Source organism: Rana temporaria, chromosome 9 (genome assembly GCF_905171775.1).
Source record: "Rana temporaria chromosome 9, aRanTem1.1, whole genome shotgun sequence".
In the NCBI taxonomy this organism is placed as follows: Eukaryota; Metazoa; Chordata; class Amphibia; order Anura; family Ranidae; genus Rana; species Rana temporaria.
The window spans coordinates 114,078,583-114,093,719 of record NC_053497.1 but is presented as its reverse complement, the minus strand read 5'-3'; the positions used below and the strand labels follow the sequence as shown (position 1 = coordinate 114,093,719).

General features: G+C 43.7%; 1 protein-coding gene across 5 annotated transcripts in view; it reads right to left on the bottom strand.

Annotated features, from left to right (window-relative positions):
• Nucleotides 1-15,137, bottom strand: part of KCNT1 (potassium sodium-activated channel subfamily T member 1) — a 409,716-nt gene that overhangs the window by 113,440 nt on the left and 281,139 nt on the right. For all 5 annotated transcript variants that reach the window (XM_040324182.1, XM_040324185.1, XM_040324181.1 and 2 more), the window contains 2 exons: nucleotides 5,871-5,930; nucleotides 3,218-3,292 (listed from right to left, as the gene is read on the bottom strand). In XM_040324182.1, coding sequence (XP_040180116.1) covers nucleotides 3,218-3,292; nucleotides 5,871-5,930 — 135 coding nt within the window. The remainder of the gene's footprint in view (nucleotides 1-3,217; nucleotides 3,293-5,870; nucleotides 5,931-15,137) is intronic.

Here is a 15,137-nt window from a genome sequence, read left to right as displayed (position 1 = left end):
CTTACATTGGTGATCAGTGGGAAGAATGTCCCTTACATTGGTGATCAGTGAAAAGAATGTTCCTTACATTGGTGATCAGTGGGAAGAATGTTCCTTACATTGGTGATCAGTGGGAAGAATGTCCCTTACATTGGTGATCAGTGAGAAGAATGTCCCTTACATTGGTGATCAGTGGCAAGAATGTCCCTTACATTGGTGATCAGTGGGAAGAATGTCCCTTACATTGGTGATCAGTGAGAAGAATGTCCCTTACATTGGTGATCAGTGGGAAGAATGTCCCTTACATTGGTGATCAGTGGGAAGAATGTCCCTTACATTGGTGATCAGTGAGAAGAATGTCCCTTACATTGGTGATCGGTGAGAAGAATGTCCCTTACATTGGTGATCAGTGAGAAGAATGTTCCTTACATTGGTGATCAGTGGGAAGAATGATCCTTACATTGGTGATCGGTGGGAAGAATGTTCCTTACATTGGTGATCAGTGGGAAGAATGTCCCTTACATTGGTGATCAGTGGGAAGAATGTCCCTTACATTGGTGATCAGTGGGAAGAATGTCCCTTACATTGGTGATCAGTGGGAAGAATGTCCCTTACATTGGTGATCAGTGGGAAGAATGATCCTTACATTGGTGATCGGTGGGAAGAATGTTCCTTACATTGGTGATCAGTGAGAAGAATGTCCCTTACATTGGTGATCAGTGGGAAGAATGTCCCTTACATTGGTGATCAGTGGGAAGAATGTTCCTTACATTGGTGATCAGTGGGAAGAATGTCCCTTACATTGGTGATCAGTGGGAAGAATGTCCCTTACATTGGTGATGAGTGGGAAGAATGTCCCTTACATTGGTGATCAGTGGGAAGAATGTCCCTTACATTGGTGATCAGTGGGAAGAATGTTCCTTACATTGGTGATCAGTGGGAAGAATGTCCCTTACATTGGTGATCAGTGGGAAGAATGTCCCTTACATTGGTGATCAGTGAGAAGAATGTCCCTTACATTGGTGATCAGTGGGAAGAATGTTCCTTACATTGGTGATCAGTGGGAAGAATGTTCCTTACATTGGTGATCAGTGAGAAGAATGTCCCTTACATTGGTGATCAGTGGGAAGAATGTCCCTTACATTGGTGATCAGTGGGAAGAATGTCCCTTACATTGGTGATCAGTGGGAAGAATGATCCTTACATTGGTGATCGGTGGGAAGAATGTTCCTTACATTGGTGATCAGTGGGAAGAATGTCCCTTACATTGGTGATCAGTGGGAAGAATGTCCCTTACATTGGTGATCAGTGGGAAGAATGATCCTTACATTGGTGATCGGTGGGAAGAATGTTCCTTACATTGGTGATCAGTGAGAAGAATGTCCCTTACATTGGTGATCAGTGGGAAGAATGTCCCTTACATTGGTGATCAGTGGGAAGAATGTTCCTTACATTGGTGATCAGTGAGAAGAATGTCCCTTACATTGGTGATCAGTGGGAAGAATGTCCCTTACATTGGTGATCAGTGGGAAGAATGTTCCTTACATTGGTGATCAGTGGGAAGAATGTCCCTTACATTGGTGATCAGTGGGAAGAATGTTCCTTACATTGGTGATCAGTGGGAAGAATGTCCCTTACATTGGTGATCAGTGGGAAGAATGTCCCTTACATTGGTGATGAGTGGGAAGAATGTCCCTTACATTGGTGATCAGTGGGAAGAATGTTCCTTACATTGGTGATCAGTGGGAAGAATGTTCCTTACATTGGTGATCAGTGGGAAGAATGTTCCTTACATTGGTGATCAGTGGGAAGAATGTCCCTTACATTGGTGATCAGTGGGAAGAATGTCTCTTACATTGGTGATGAGTGGGAAGAATGTCCCTTACATTGGTGATGAGTGGGAAGAATGTTCCTTACATTGGTGATCAGTGAGAAGAATGTCCCTTACATTGGTGATCAGTGGGAAGAATGTCCCTTACATTGGTGATCAGTGGGAAGAATGTTCCTTACATTGGTGATCAGTGGGAAGAATGTTCCTTACATTGGTGATCAGTGAGAAGAATGTCCCTTACATTGGTGATCAGTGGGAAGAATGTTCCTTACATTGGTGATCAGTGAGAAGAATGTCCCTTACATTGGTGATCAGTGGGAAGAATGTTCCTTACATTGGTGATCAGTGGGAAGAATGTTCTTTACATTGGTAGTCAGTGAAAATGATTTAAAGTAAATACAATTATTAAAAAAAAATGTAAAACACACCCATAATCCCTTCACACACTCTATATAAAAAGGGTTATGTAGGATGAGCATATGTATGTAAACAATAATGGATACATGTATAGTATCCACCAGAACATCAGAGTGAGAGCAATTCTAGGGCCATAATTCATAGTTAAAGGGGTTGTATGGGTTCAGTTTTTTTTTTTTTTTTAATAACAAACATGTTATACTTACCTCCACTGTGCAGTTTGTTTTGCACAAAGTGGCCCCGATCGTCATCTTCTGGGGTCCCACGGAGGCTCTCATGGTTCCTCCCCGCAAGAGCTAACCCCCTCTGGGAAGCTCTCTCCCGAGTGGGTTACCTTGCAGGCGCACTCCTGTGTGATACACTTGGCGGCCATACCAGATAAGTGTATGACTCAGCCCCACCCCCTGGCGTGCAACAACATTAATTTGATTGACAGCAGTGAGAGCCAATGGCTGCGCTGCTATCAATCTAACCAATGAAGAGCCGATTGGAAAGCTATGCGGGAATATTGTGCTAATTTATGAAAACCTTAATTTCGAAAATGTACCATTGTTGCACTTTAATGTACATTTTATTTTTCTTTAATTCCTATAATAAACATTTATTTGGAACATAGCATCCAGAAATTCTTTGAATGCATGCAATATGGACAGTGCAATATGTAGGTAGGATTTGTGTGGATGCAGCTTGAACGTGGGCAGGGACACATGGGCAGAGACACAGGGGGCCCCATGATCTCCTTTTGCCCGGGGGCCCCATGAGCTGTCAGTCCGCCCCTGGGCTCACCCCTACCCTACCCAAGATTTACCAGCAAATAAATTACAAAGAGACTTGCACTGCCAGCATTCTGAGTTGAGTGACTGTGAACTGCTGTGTGCCTGGCTGCCATGTGTCTCACGTGGAATGGAACCTGGAATAATACAGCCAGCTCAGTCTGGGGTCTGTGCTATAAAAATGACTAGGCACCCAAAACACTGGAAGTAATCTTACCGTAATGATGAAAGGGAAGGTGTTTATCATTTCCAGAATGAAAGATATTCGGAAGATCTGTTCCCATATATTCCCCTGTGGGTTTAAAAGACAAACAGTCAGGGTCCATTTACAGTGCAATGTGTGCATTGAACACAGGTAAATGCATGTGCGGGACATTTCTTTCCAGCGTAAACCAGCAATTATCAGCGCAATACACCAGTGTGAACTGCTCTCCTTCACATACCTTCGTTTTTACAGGTCCTTCCATTGGAATGCATTGGAAAAAATGCGGCAATGCATCTGGCATGAACGGACCCTTAAAGCAGTATTAAACCCAAAACTAAATATTTAACCACTTAAGGACCGGAAGGATTTATCCTCTTAATGACCAGGCCATTTTTTGCGATACGGCACTGCGTCGCTTTAACTGACCATTGCGAGGTTGTGGATTGTCACGTGCTAAGGTGGTGTTTTGCTTGTCAGAGTCAGGCAGCAGAGAGATGATGTAATCTCTCTGCTGCCTGCACAGTGAGGGCAGAAGTTACTGCAGGAATGCAGGAAGGGGGCGGGGCCGTGAGAGATGATGTAATTTCTCTGCTCCCCTGGCTTGTTGATTGGCCAGCCGCCCGCTCATCCACAGAGCCGACCAGCAGACCACCCAATCTCTGACTCTGACTCGCCGCCGAGCCGCCCACCCACACACCGAGGCACCCGGGAGCCCACGCTGTCACCCGCCCGCAGACATGCGGAGCCGCTCAGACTCTCCAGCGCCCGCAAATTCCACAACTAGAAATGAGAAAACTAGAAATAATTAGCTCATTTCTCGGGGGTGGCAATTGCCCTGTCAGGACAGCTGTCAGATGCTCCATCCGCTGTATATTGCACACCCTGGCAAACCACTGTGACACCACCGGTTGAGATTTTTGCATCAACACACTTGGTATACACGCCCTGGCTGCATTCAGGAGATGATTCAGAAAGAATTTGCGATATCGCTTACACGACATGGGCGTCAGGTTTAGAAGTACTGCTGCCGGGTTATCCTGAAGAGAGACGTCGGTAATCTTGTGAATGATCTGTAGAACTTGTCTCCAGAAAAGGGACAGCTCTGGACATTCCCAGAATATGTGAATAAGAGTACCGGTTTGGGTACCACATCTCCAGCACAGAGGACTATGTCCTGGGAATATTGAAGCGAACACCGATGGAGTCCTATACCAGCACGTCAGAATCTTGTAGGCTCTCCTGATACTTGCTACACAAGGGCAACTTACTGTATGTGCAAAGACGAGGATACGATTCTTTTGATCCTCTATAAACGTAATGTTGAGATCTCTCTCCTATTTTTTCAAATATGGAGGGCCATGTTGAGATGTGTGAGCAAGTAAAATGTTGTAAGAATAAGAAAGGGATTTCTTAGGCACATGTCTTCAAAGGACGTAGGCTGTCTACGGAAACCTCCGGTTTCAGGGAGGGATCAGAGGAAGTGGGAAAGTTGTGAGATCTTCCACCTGCCCAAAATGGAGGAATTAAAAGGGTTGTCGAGGTTCAAATGTTTAAAAAAAAACAAAAAAAAACAAACATGTCATACTTACCTCCACTGTGCAGCTCGTTTTGCACAGAGTGGCCCCGATCCTCGTCTTCTGGGGTCCCTCGGCGGCTGTCTCGGCCCCTTCCCGCATCAGCTAATCACCTTCATGGGAAGCTCTCTCCCAAGGGGGTTAGCTTGCGAGCATGCTCCTGTGATACAGCCGGCGGCTATAGACGCCGACTGTATCACTTGGCCCCGCCCCCAAACACGCTGCGTCACTGGTTTGGCTGACAGCAGCGGGAGCCAACGGCTGCGTTGCTATCAATCATCCAATGAATGAGCTGAAAAGCCCAGTCGAGAAGCCTGCTCGTTCACGACGCAGGAATTTCAAGGGCTCAGGTAAGTAAACCGGGGGGCTGGGGGCCTGGAAAACATCAGATGTACATGAACCTTTGCAACCCCTTTAAGGATAGGATATAGACTTGAGGGGTCAACCCACCCAGAGGGGCCAGGGAAAGAAGAGGCTCTCACCAGGCTTTGGTCTGCTTGGAGCCGGAAGGACCTTGGTTTTGGATTTAATACCAAATATATAGGCTTCTGAGTCATGAGATTGCATTGAGAGCTATCTTTCTTTCAAATGCTGAAGAGTATTTTTTAAAGGCAGTAAGGGAGGTAGTAACAATCATATGGACTACGTTACAGTCGACGTGAAATCCAAATTTTAACAGCACCAAAACAAAAAGAACAACTTGACTTCTAAGTAATAACGAGACGTGCTATAGTGTGATTAATGACTGCTCTCACTGCTGACATTTAGCAATGGAATTCCACTGAGGCTTTCATCATCTGGTTTATTAAGAAATGCATGCATTTTAAAGAAGCACTCTAGTCAAATAGTTATAATGGGTACAGTCTAAATGTCAACTTTTGCCTATTCCATAGCAGCCCCATTATACATGACTTAACTCACCCTGAGAGCAAAGACTTCCATTTTCTGCACCTGAAATTATTTCCCCACGTCATCCCCACCTCCTGACTTATGCTTGAATGTTGCCCTAGATAAATGCTTCTCCCCTAACTACCTTCAGAGCTGCTGTGATTGATCACATTTTTATCAAAACCGGAGTTTAATCATGTTACCTTATAGCTGAGATAGATTAGAAGCATTGTCTCCAGGAAACTGATGATAGCCACAGTGACCTGAGAAAAAAAGAACATTGGAAATATTTAATGGAAATCTAATACAAATTGTATACATCTATACAGTCACACATTGTCATCATCATTATAATGTTATACATTTTCAGAGCTCTGACATTGTACAGTGATGTACTGAGAACACCCATTCAGTCACATTTAGTCCCTGCACCAGAGGAGCTTACACTCTAATGTCTCCACTACAGTCACACACTATTATTATTTTGCATTAGCTTTTACATAATTCACAATGCTGTACAAAGGATACTAATCCCCTCTGCAATAAAAGGAGCTTACACTTTAAATTCCCACCACGATTACACACTGATTATTATTGTTATTATAATTATTATTATTATATATATACACACATACACACACAGTGCCTTGACATTTTCCAAATTTTGTCATGTTACAACCAAAAACGTAAATGTATTTTATTGGGATTTTATGTGATAGACCAACACAAAGTGGCACATAATTGTGATGTTGAAGGAAAATTATAAATGGAAAAGTGTGGCGTATATTTTATTATCAGCCCCCTGAGTACTTTTCGGGGATGAGTCTACCAGCTTTGCACATCTAGAGAGTGACATTTTTGCCCATTCTTCTTTGAAAAATGGCTCAAGATCCTTCAGATTGGACGGCGTCTGTGAACAGCAATTTTCAAGTTTTGCCACAGATTCTCAATTGGATTTAGGTCTGGACTTTGACTGGGCCATTCTAACACATGAATATGCTTTGATCTAAACAATTCCATTGTAGCTCTGGCTGTATGTTTAGGGTCGTTGTCCTGCTGGATGGTGAACATCTGCCCCAGTCTTAAGTCCTTTGCAGACTCTAACAGGTTTTCTTCTAAGATTGCCCTGTATTTGGTTACATCCATCTTCCTATCAACTCTGACCAGCTTCCCTGTCCCTGCTGAAGAAAAGCATCCCCACAACATGATACTGCCACCAAAATGTTTTACAGTGGAGATGGTGTGTTCAGGGTGATGTGCAGTGTTAGTTTTCTGCTACACATAGGACCGGATTCACATACATCGGCGCATATTTATCCCGCCGTAGCATATCTCCTTTACGCTACACCAACGCAGCGCAGAGAGGCAAGCACTGGATTCACAAAGCCAGTGCTGCCAAATCTGCACTGGGTTTCCTAGGCGTAAGCCGGCGTATGTGGAAGTGGGCGTGAGCCATGCAAATTAGGCGTGACCCCATGCAAATGATGGGCTGAGTCTCAGCCAGATACGTATAATGAACGGCGCATGCGCCGTCCCGTGGACGCATCCCAGTGCGCATACTCAGAATCACGTCGGAACTACTCCCAGAGATACGCCGGATCACTGCCTATGGCGTGAACGTAACCCACGCCTAGTCATATTCACGTCCTACGTAAACTACGTAAAATACGTTGGCTTGTGTTCCCTGGTGCAGCCATTTGCATGGATGCTGCTGAGTCACATCTGCTTTATGGTGCATAACTTTACGTCGGACGTATGACTTTACGCGCACTGCGTCGGACGAACGTACGTTCGTGAATCGGCGTATCTCCCTCATTTGCATATGTGAATAGAAAATCAATGGGAGCGACAAATGCGCCCAGCGTAAATATGCGCCCTCTCTACGCCGGCGTAGAAAAGTTACGTTGGTCGTATCTCGAGATACGTCGGCGTAAGTGCTTTGTGAATCCGGGCCATAGAGTTTTGCTTTCAGGCCAAAAAGTTAAATGTAGGTCTCATCTGACCAGATCACCTTCTTCTACATGTTTGCGGTGTCCCCCACATGGCTTCTTGCAAACTACAAATGTGACTTTTTATGGCTTTCTTTCAGCAATGGCTTTCTTCTTGCCACTCTTCCATAAAGACCAGATTTGTGGAGTGCATGACCAATAGTTGTCCTGTGGACAGATTCTCCCACCTGAGCTGTGGATCTCTGCAGCTCCTCCAGAGTTACCATGGGCCTCTTGGCTGCTTCTCTGATTAATGCTCTCCTTGCCCGGCCTGTCAGTTTAGGTGGACAGCCATGTCTTTGTAGGTTTGCAGTTGTGCCATACTCTTTCCATTTTCAGATGATGGAATTAACAGTGCTCTGTGAGATGTTCAAAGCTTAAGATATGTTTTTTAAAACCTAATGCCTAGTACACACGATCGGTTTCCCTGTCGGGAAAACTGCTGTGTGTTCCTTGGCCTTCATGATGCGGTGTGTTCACTAAAGGTCTCTAACAAACCTCTGAGGGCTTCACAGAACAGCTGTATTTATACTGAGATTAAAATACACACAGGTGGACTCTATTTCCTAATTAGATGACTTCTAAAAGCAATTAGTTCCACTAGATTTTAGTTAGGGGTATCAGAGTAAAGGGGGTTGAATACAAATGTATGCCACACTTTTTAGATATTTATTTGTAAAAAAAAATGGAAAACCATTTATTATTTTTTTTCCACTTCACAATTATGTGCCGCTTTGTGTTGGTTTCTCACATAAAATCCCAATAAAATACATTTCCATTTTTAACATGAAAACATTTGGAAAATGTCAAGGGGTATGAATACTTTTTAATAAGGCTTACCTATAGGTACAGTAAATATTTCCTAAACATGCACAGTATCCTTTGCCATGAATAGCGGCTCCCACGTGCATGCGCCGTAGTGACGTAATCGCGGCGCGGCCAATCAGATGGCCAAAGGACTCAAATCCGGGTCAAGATGGAAGCCCTATCAGCGGTGACAGTGTGTCGCTGGATGGCTTCGTTTTAAGGTAAGTTTCCCATATGTAATGAATACTAGCACATTATAACTTTACCTTGCAGGTTTAAAAAAAAAAAAAAAAAGCATGGCAGTTTATTACTGCTTTAAGCTGGCCATAGTTTTTTTAATAAATGTTCTTCCTAACACCCGTACCAAATGTTTCAGTACTTTGAATGACTTGATGAATGTCGTTTGAAAGCACTTAACAAATTTCATTTCCTTTTAACGTATGATTTTGGAATGTAATTCCCAGAAATAAAACCGCAATCAAGATTTTTTTTTCCATTTGACCCCACTAACGATTAGGAAATCAAATGAATGTTCTTAAAACTAAATATTTCATGCACACTTCTTCTAGGTCATGGCCAGGTTTATTTTTTAATGTGGCACTGAAGATTGCCCTAGATCAGCGTTTCTCAACTCCAGTCCTCAAGGCGCACCAACAGGTCATGTTTTCAGGATTTCCCTCAGATAAAACGGATGTGGTAATTACTAAGGCAATGAAACTGATTAAATCACCTGTGCAAAATAATGGAAAGCCTAAAAACATGACCTTTTGGGGCACCTTGAGGTCTGAAGTTGAGAAACGCTGCCCTAGATGGATGCAAAGGAATAGCTAATGATGAAGATACATGTTATACATTATAAGTAAGCTTATAAATAGATATTACAATAAAAGAAAATAAAGTATAGGGTGTACAGTATATGGAACAGTTTATGTTGTCATCGTGTCCCTGTAAGAGTGAGTGGACAGCAAATTTTCAGAGTACAGGTTACAATTTACATTTCTCCTTCCGCCTGAAGAGGGCACTAGAGGCACACGTAAGCACACAGTCAAGCCATGTAATATACACTATGTATGTAATATAAATGACTAAACTGTATAATATTATTTTAAATAGAACACATGTATACAGGAATCAGAATAGTCTTTATTTTCTTGCACAAAGAGTTTAATTGAGAACACATCAACAGAAAAAATAAATACAAAAAAAAACAGTGGTGGACACACCATTAATTATCGTGTATAGAACTGGAGGCGTCAGAAAAGTTAGTCCGTAGTCCTGAGATTGATCCAGCTCCTAGGAATCCAAGGGCGGATGTAGAAGACCAGCAAAAGGATACCTCATGGGTCCTGCTAAAGTGACCTTATGCTGGTTTAGATAACATACCGGCTAACACACCGAAATATATGTAGAACTTAAATGCAAAATGGCTATTCAATGTGCAACATTACAAAAAGGAAGACAAACTTAAAAAGACACATAACAGAGAACAACATTCACCAAATTGTAAAATAAACAGCGCATCATGTGTCCAAGACCAACAGGACCAAGCCTGTGGGCCCGAGCCACAAAGAGAGTGAAGAGAGAGGGTGAGAAGAAAGATAACCAGCTAATAATATTGAAGAGAAAGAGAGAAAAAATAAGATAAAAAATAAATAAGGAAAGCGGGATAGCAGAAGAGGGGAAGGGGGTTCTTGGGGTGGGGGGAACAGAGGCTCATCAAAGAGAAAGTAGCGTTGGATCAAAACGTGAAGGGTGGTTGTGGGTCACCCAGGGTTGCCATACCCGGAGGAATTTATCGTGGGTGTCCAATAACACGGCAGTAAGTTTCTCATTAACCATAATATCATTAACGCAGTTTTTAACTGCTACAAAGCTGAGGACCGGGGTCTTCCAGGCCCTTGCTATGGTCAGTTTAGTTGCAGTAAAAACATGTGCCGCCAGCTGGCATTCAGGGTGGAGAAGCCCCGTGATCGGTTTCCACAAAAGGGCCTCAAAAGGGTCCCTCTTTAAATTGGTGTTGAAGAGGTTGCAGAGCAACGCATAAACTCTAACCCACAATCTACATACCCTGGGGCAGGTCCACCAGACGTGTGCCATTGTACCCTCCTGAGAGCATCTACGGAAGCATAAAGGGGAATAGGATGGTATAAAACTCACTAATCTGGCCGGGGAATAGTACCATCTATTAAACACTTTGTAAGCGTTTTCCAAAAAGAGAACATTCTTAGAGCATTTGGACAATGCTATGGTCATAGTCTGCCAGTCTTCTGGATCAAGTTGCTTCCCAAGCTCAGCCTCCCACTGAAGGTGATAAGGTCTCAATGGTGGTTTCTTAGAATTGATGATAGCTGCATAAATCAAAGATATGAGAACCGAGGAATGGGGGCGCGATCTACATAAAACTTTCGAAGAGGGTCATAGTATAGGGGGTGGATTAAAATCTGATAAGATGTCGGAGAAAATGTCGGAGTTGTAGGTAACTTTAATGCTCCCTAAGGGGAATATCGTGAGAGGAACGTAAAACCGTAAAAGGAATAATCTTGGTTGGGGTGAGCATAGAATGGATGTCTACAAAGCCATGTTCACCATGAAAACTGTAAGGAATTGTCGCGACCTGGCAGGAATAATGGTCAATGAAGGAGGTGGAATAGCGGGAGATGAGGGGAAATCAGACCCGCGGAATATTTGACCTCATCCCACAACCTAAGGGAATGAGCCAGACAAGGACCTATGGCAGGTGGGCGATGTGCTCAGGGGAGCCAAGGGAGAGAGGCTAGAGGTGTCGGGTGAGAAGCCACTAAATCAACGGTGGCCCACAGTGGCATTTGCTGCTTCTCGTGAAGGCTGGACAATGGGGCGATACCCACCGCAGTTAAATAAGCATGTAAATTAGGGACCGATAGGCCACCATTGATTCTACGTGCAAAAAGCACCTGCCTCTTAATCCTGGGTCTCGTGGGGCCCCAGATAAACTGCAGAATTTTAGGTTGATGTATTTGGAGGATGTAAGAGGGTACTGTCGCCACTCTCCCAAACCAAGAAAGCGGAAGAGTGGACCAAGAGACGAGCATAGCCGCCAATTTCCCAAACAAGGGAGGAAAGTTTGCTTGATATAAATCTGAGTACTTCGGGTAAGCCTAATCCCCAAATAAGTTAATGAGGTCAACCACTGGAAAGGAAACGCAGACCGTAGGGATTGTAAATCCGAGGGGAGGATATTGATAGACATTGCCTTAGATTTTGCTGGGTTAACTGTTAAGCCTGAGAACGAGCCGAAAGAATCTAAAATAGACAGCAGATTGGGAAGGGAGATTCTAGGTTTGGTAATGGTCAACAGAATGTCATCTGCAAACAGTGATAATTTGTGCGAAGTACCCGCCACCTCCACCCCCGACACGTCTGGATGGGATCCAACGGCCTCCGCCAAGGGCTCCAGAGCCAGGACGAACAGGAGTGGGGAGAGCGGGCATCCCTGCCGAGTTCCCCCCCTAATGGGGAAGGTGGACGACTCAAAACCATAGTATCGAACCTTGGCCTGGGGGGGGAGTCATAGATATCCGAGATCCAGCTCAAGAAGGAAGCGCCAAAACCATAATGACGAAGGACTTGTGTCAAATAGGGCCAAGACAAAGTGTCAAAGGCCTTATTGACATCGAGCGACAAGAACATCGTTTCCAGGGATCTGGTGTGTACAATATGTTGAATTTGAAGGAGCCGTCTAATGGCATCCCCCGATTGTCGGCGAGGGACGAAACCCACCGGGTCTTTCTTTATTAGGTGCAGGAGAAAAGAATTCAAGCGATTTGATAAAATCTTAGTCAAGATTTTCATATCGATATTAATTAGGGAGATTGGCCTGAAATTAGCCCAAAAAGAATGGTCCTTGTCTGGCTTCGGGATCATTACGATGTTGGCAGTCAGTAGAATAGAGGTGAATGACTGACCCTTCTTTACCGAATTGTACATAACCGCCAAATGTGGGGCCAGAACATCTGCTAACTTCCAGTAGTACAAAGCCGTGAAGTCATCCGGGCCCAGTCTCTTACCGACCTTCAAGTCCTTAATACACTGAAGAACTTCCGAGACCTGAATATCTTGGTCCATAAGAGACGTATGCGTGTCGTATAGGGAGGGTAAGGATAAGTCGGTCAAGAAGGCATCCAGATCCTGAGTAGATGAGTGAGTAGGGGCAGAATAGTGAGTAGTGAGTCAGTACCGAAATTCGTCCAATACCCGCTGTGGGTTGCCCGTGAGGATATTGTGGCGGGTGCGCAGATTTATGGGAGTAAATTTCGGGGCGAAGGTTCGCAGTCTATTAGCCAGCATTGCAAGCTTTTTTGACGAGCCCAGCACAAAGTGCGTTCAGCTTCATCAGTTAAACATAAATCTAGTTCCGTGTGGGCCTTATCCAAGAGTCTGCGATTAGCCGGGGAGGGAGATTGTTTGAAGGCCGTAGACAGGACCTCCAAACGTTGCTCCAGATTACGACAAGCTTGGATACGCTATCTTTTACACTGTGACGCTATGCGAATCACGTGGCCCCGAAGGACCGCTTTATATGCTTCCCACAGCGTCACCGGAGATGAGACGAGTCCCTGTATTGAGATTAAAATAGTCCTTGGAAGCTTCATGGATGTCATTAAGAATCGACTTTAAAGACAAAAAAGAGTCATTCATGACCCAGGGGGCATGTTGCGGTTTGCTGAGAAGAGAGTGGCATACAGTCAGAACAGGATCATGATCCGACCAGAGCGCTGCTAAAATAGAAACAGTCAATCAAAGGAAGATGTTTCCGGAGAACAAACTTATGATCAATCCTGGAATGGGACTGATGAGGGTGGGAATAATGGGTATAATCCCTACCAAGGGGATGAAACTCCCGCCAGACATCTACCAGGTCGTGATTTTGTAGAGCCTGCGAGAACTTTTTAGCAGCAGGGGAGGGGGGTTTATGTTCCGATGGATACTTGTCAAGAGAGGGGTTCAGCGGCACATTGGAGTCACCCGGCAGCAAGAGGGTACCTTTCTGGTGGGCCTTTAACAGGGAGCAGATGTGAGTCAGGAAGGGTCCCAGGTTATCATTCGGAGGAGAATAGTCTTTTTTTTATTTACTTATTTAGCCTTTCATTTTTAATTTACTGACAATTTTCTCACTGGTTTACCTATTTGTAAGTTTGCTTTCCGTCTTATTTTCATTATATTTTGCCAAGCCAACACTAACCTAATTTTGTTTTTGTAATCTAATAAAGCAGCAAATTCACCAAATCACTGAGACGTTATGCTGTTCTTTTGCTAAACATCCTCTCGGTAATAAAATTATTCTGCACAAACCCAACACCTCCGTCTTCACCAAGGTAGCGCAGCTCTGAGAATATGTGTTGAACTGACACCCACTCTCTAGCCTTGCTGGCCTTTGAGAGCCAACAGTTAAGCTGTTTTGGTTCTAACTAAAGCTTGAACACCGTTTTCCTATGTCGGCGGGAATTAGGTATGCCCTCGCTTCTGCATGCGAGCACACGGGGACAGGGGCACTTTATTTTAGTTTGACACTTTTTCCCCAAAAATACATTTTTTGATCACTTTTATTCCTATTATAAGGAATGTAAACATCCATTGTAATAGGAATATAGCATGACAGTGAGATGTGGGGTCAATAAGACCCCATATCTCACCTCTAGGCTGGGAAGCATACGGGGGACGTATTGCGGGTATTGGAGTATTGCAGGGTATTGGGGAGTATTGTGGGGTATTGCACAGGGTATTTGCAGAGTATTGCACAGGGTATTGCAGAGTATTGCGCAGGGTATTTGCAGAGTATTGCACAGGGTATTGCGGTTCATTGCACAGGGTATTGTGGTGTATTGCACAGGGTATTACAGAGTATTGCACAGGGTATTGCAGAGTATTGCACAGGGTATTGCAGAGTATTGCACAGGGTATTGCAGAGTATTGCACAGGGTATTGCAGAGTATTGCACAGGGATAGCTGAGCATGGAGGGATGGATGGCTGGATCTGTGACTGCAATTGTCACATTATACAATATTTGCCATATCATAGAAGGCCTTTGGCCCCCTGTGATAGCTATACATTTAATTGAAAGAAAAATTAAAAAGGTACACCCAAAAAAATGAGCCCCCCTTTCCACATGTACACTTACATACATACATACATACATACATACATACCTAAACACACGCATTGGGGGCACCTATTTACAAAAACCTCAATTGAATTAGACATGTTACACATCGCCACACATGCCAATACAAGAGCAAAAGCTCTAGGGCCATTGTTCATGGTTAACACCAAACTGCTGATCTGTAATAGCTTTTTAAAATGTCTACTACGGAAAATGTTGGGTATGTGCAATTTTACAGCTTGACATTGTTTAGCATCTACTTACTTGGCAAAACAGCATCTTTTTATGTTTTACAAAAAAAAAATGGTAATATATTGCAATTGTTTGCACTAACATTAACTTTATTGTATCCCTTCATAAAAAACTGGAACTACTACCATTTTATTCCCCAGGGTCTCTGCTTTGGGAAAACATGTTCTGTCTGGGGGTTTTAACAAAAATTCAGGCCTAAAATGATTATTTAACATGTGTACAAAAAACACAAAAACAGCTCTGGCAGCTGAATAGTTAAACCTTCTCTACTCTATCCATAATC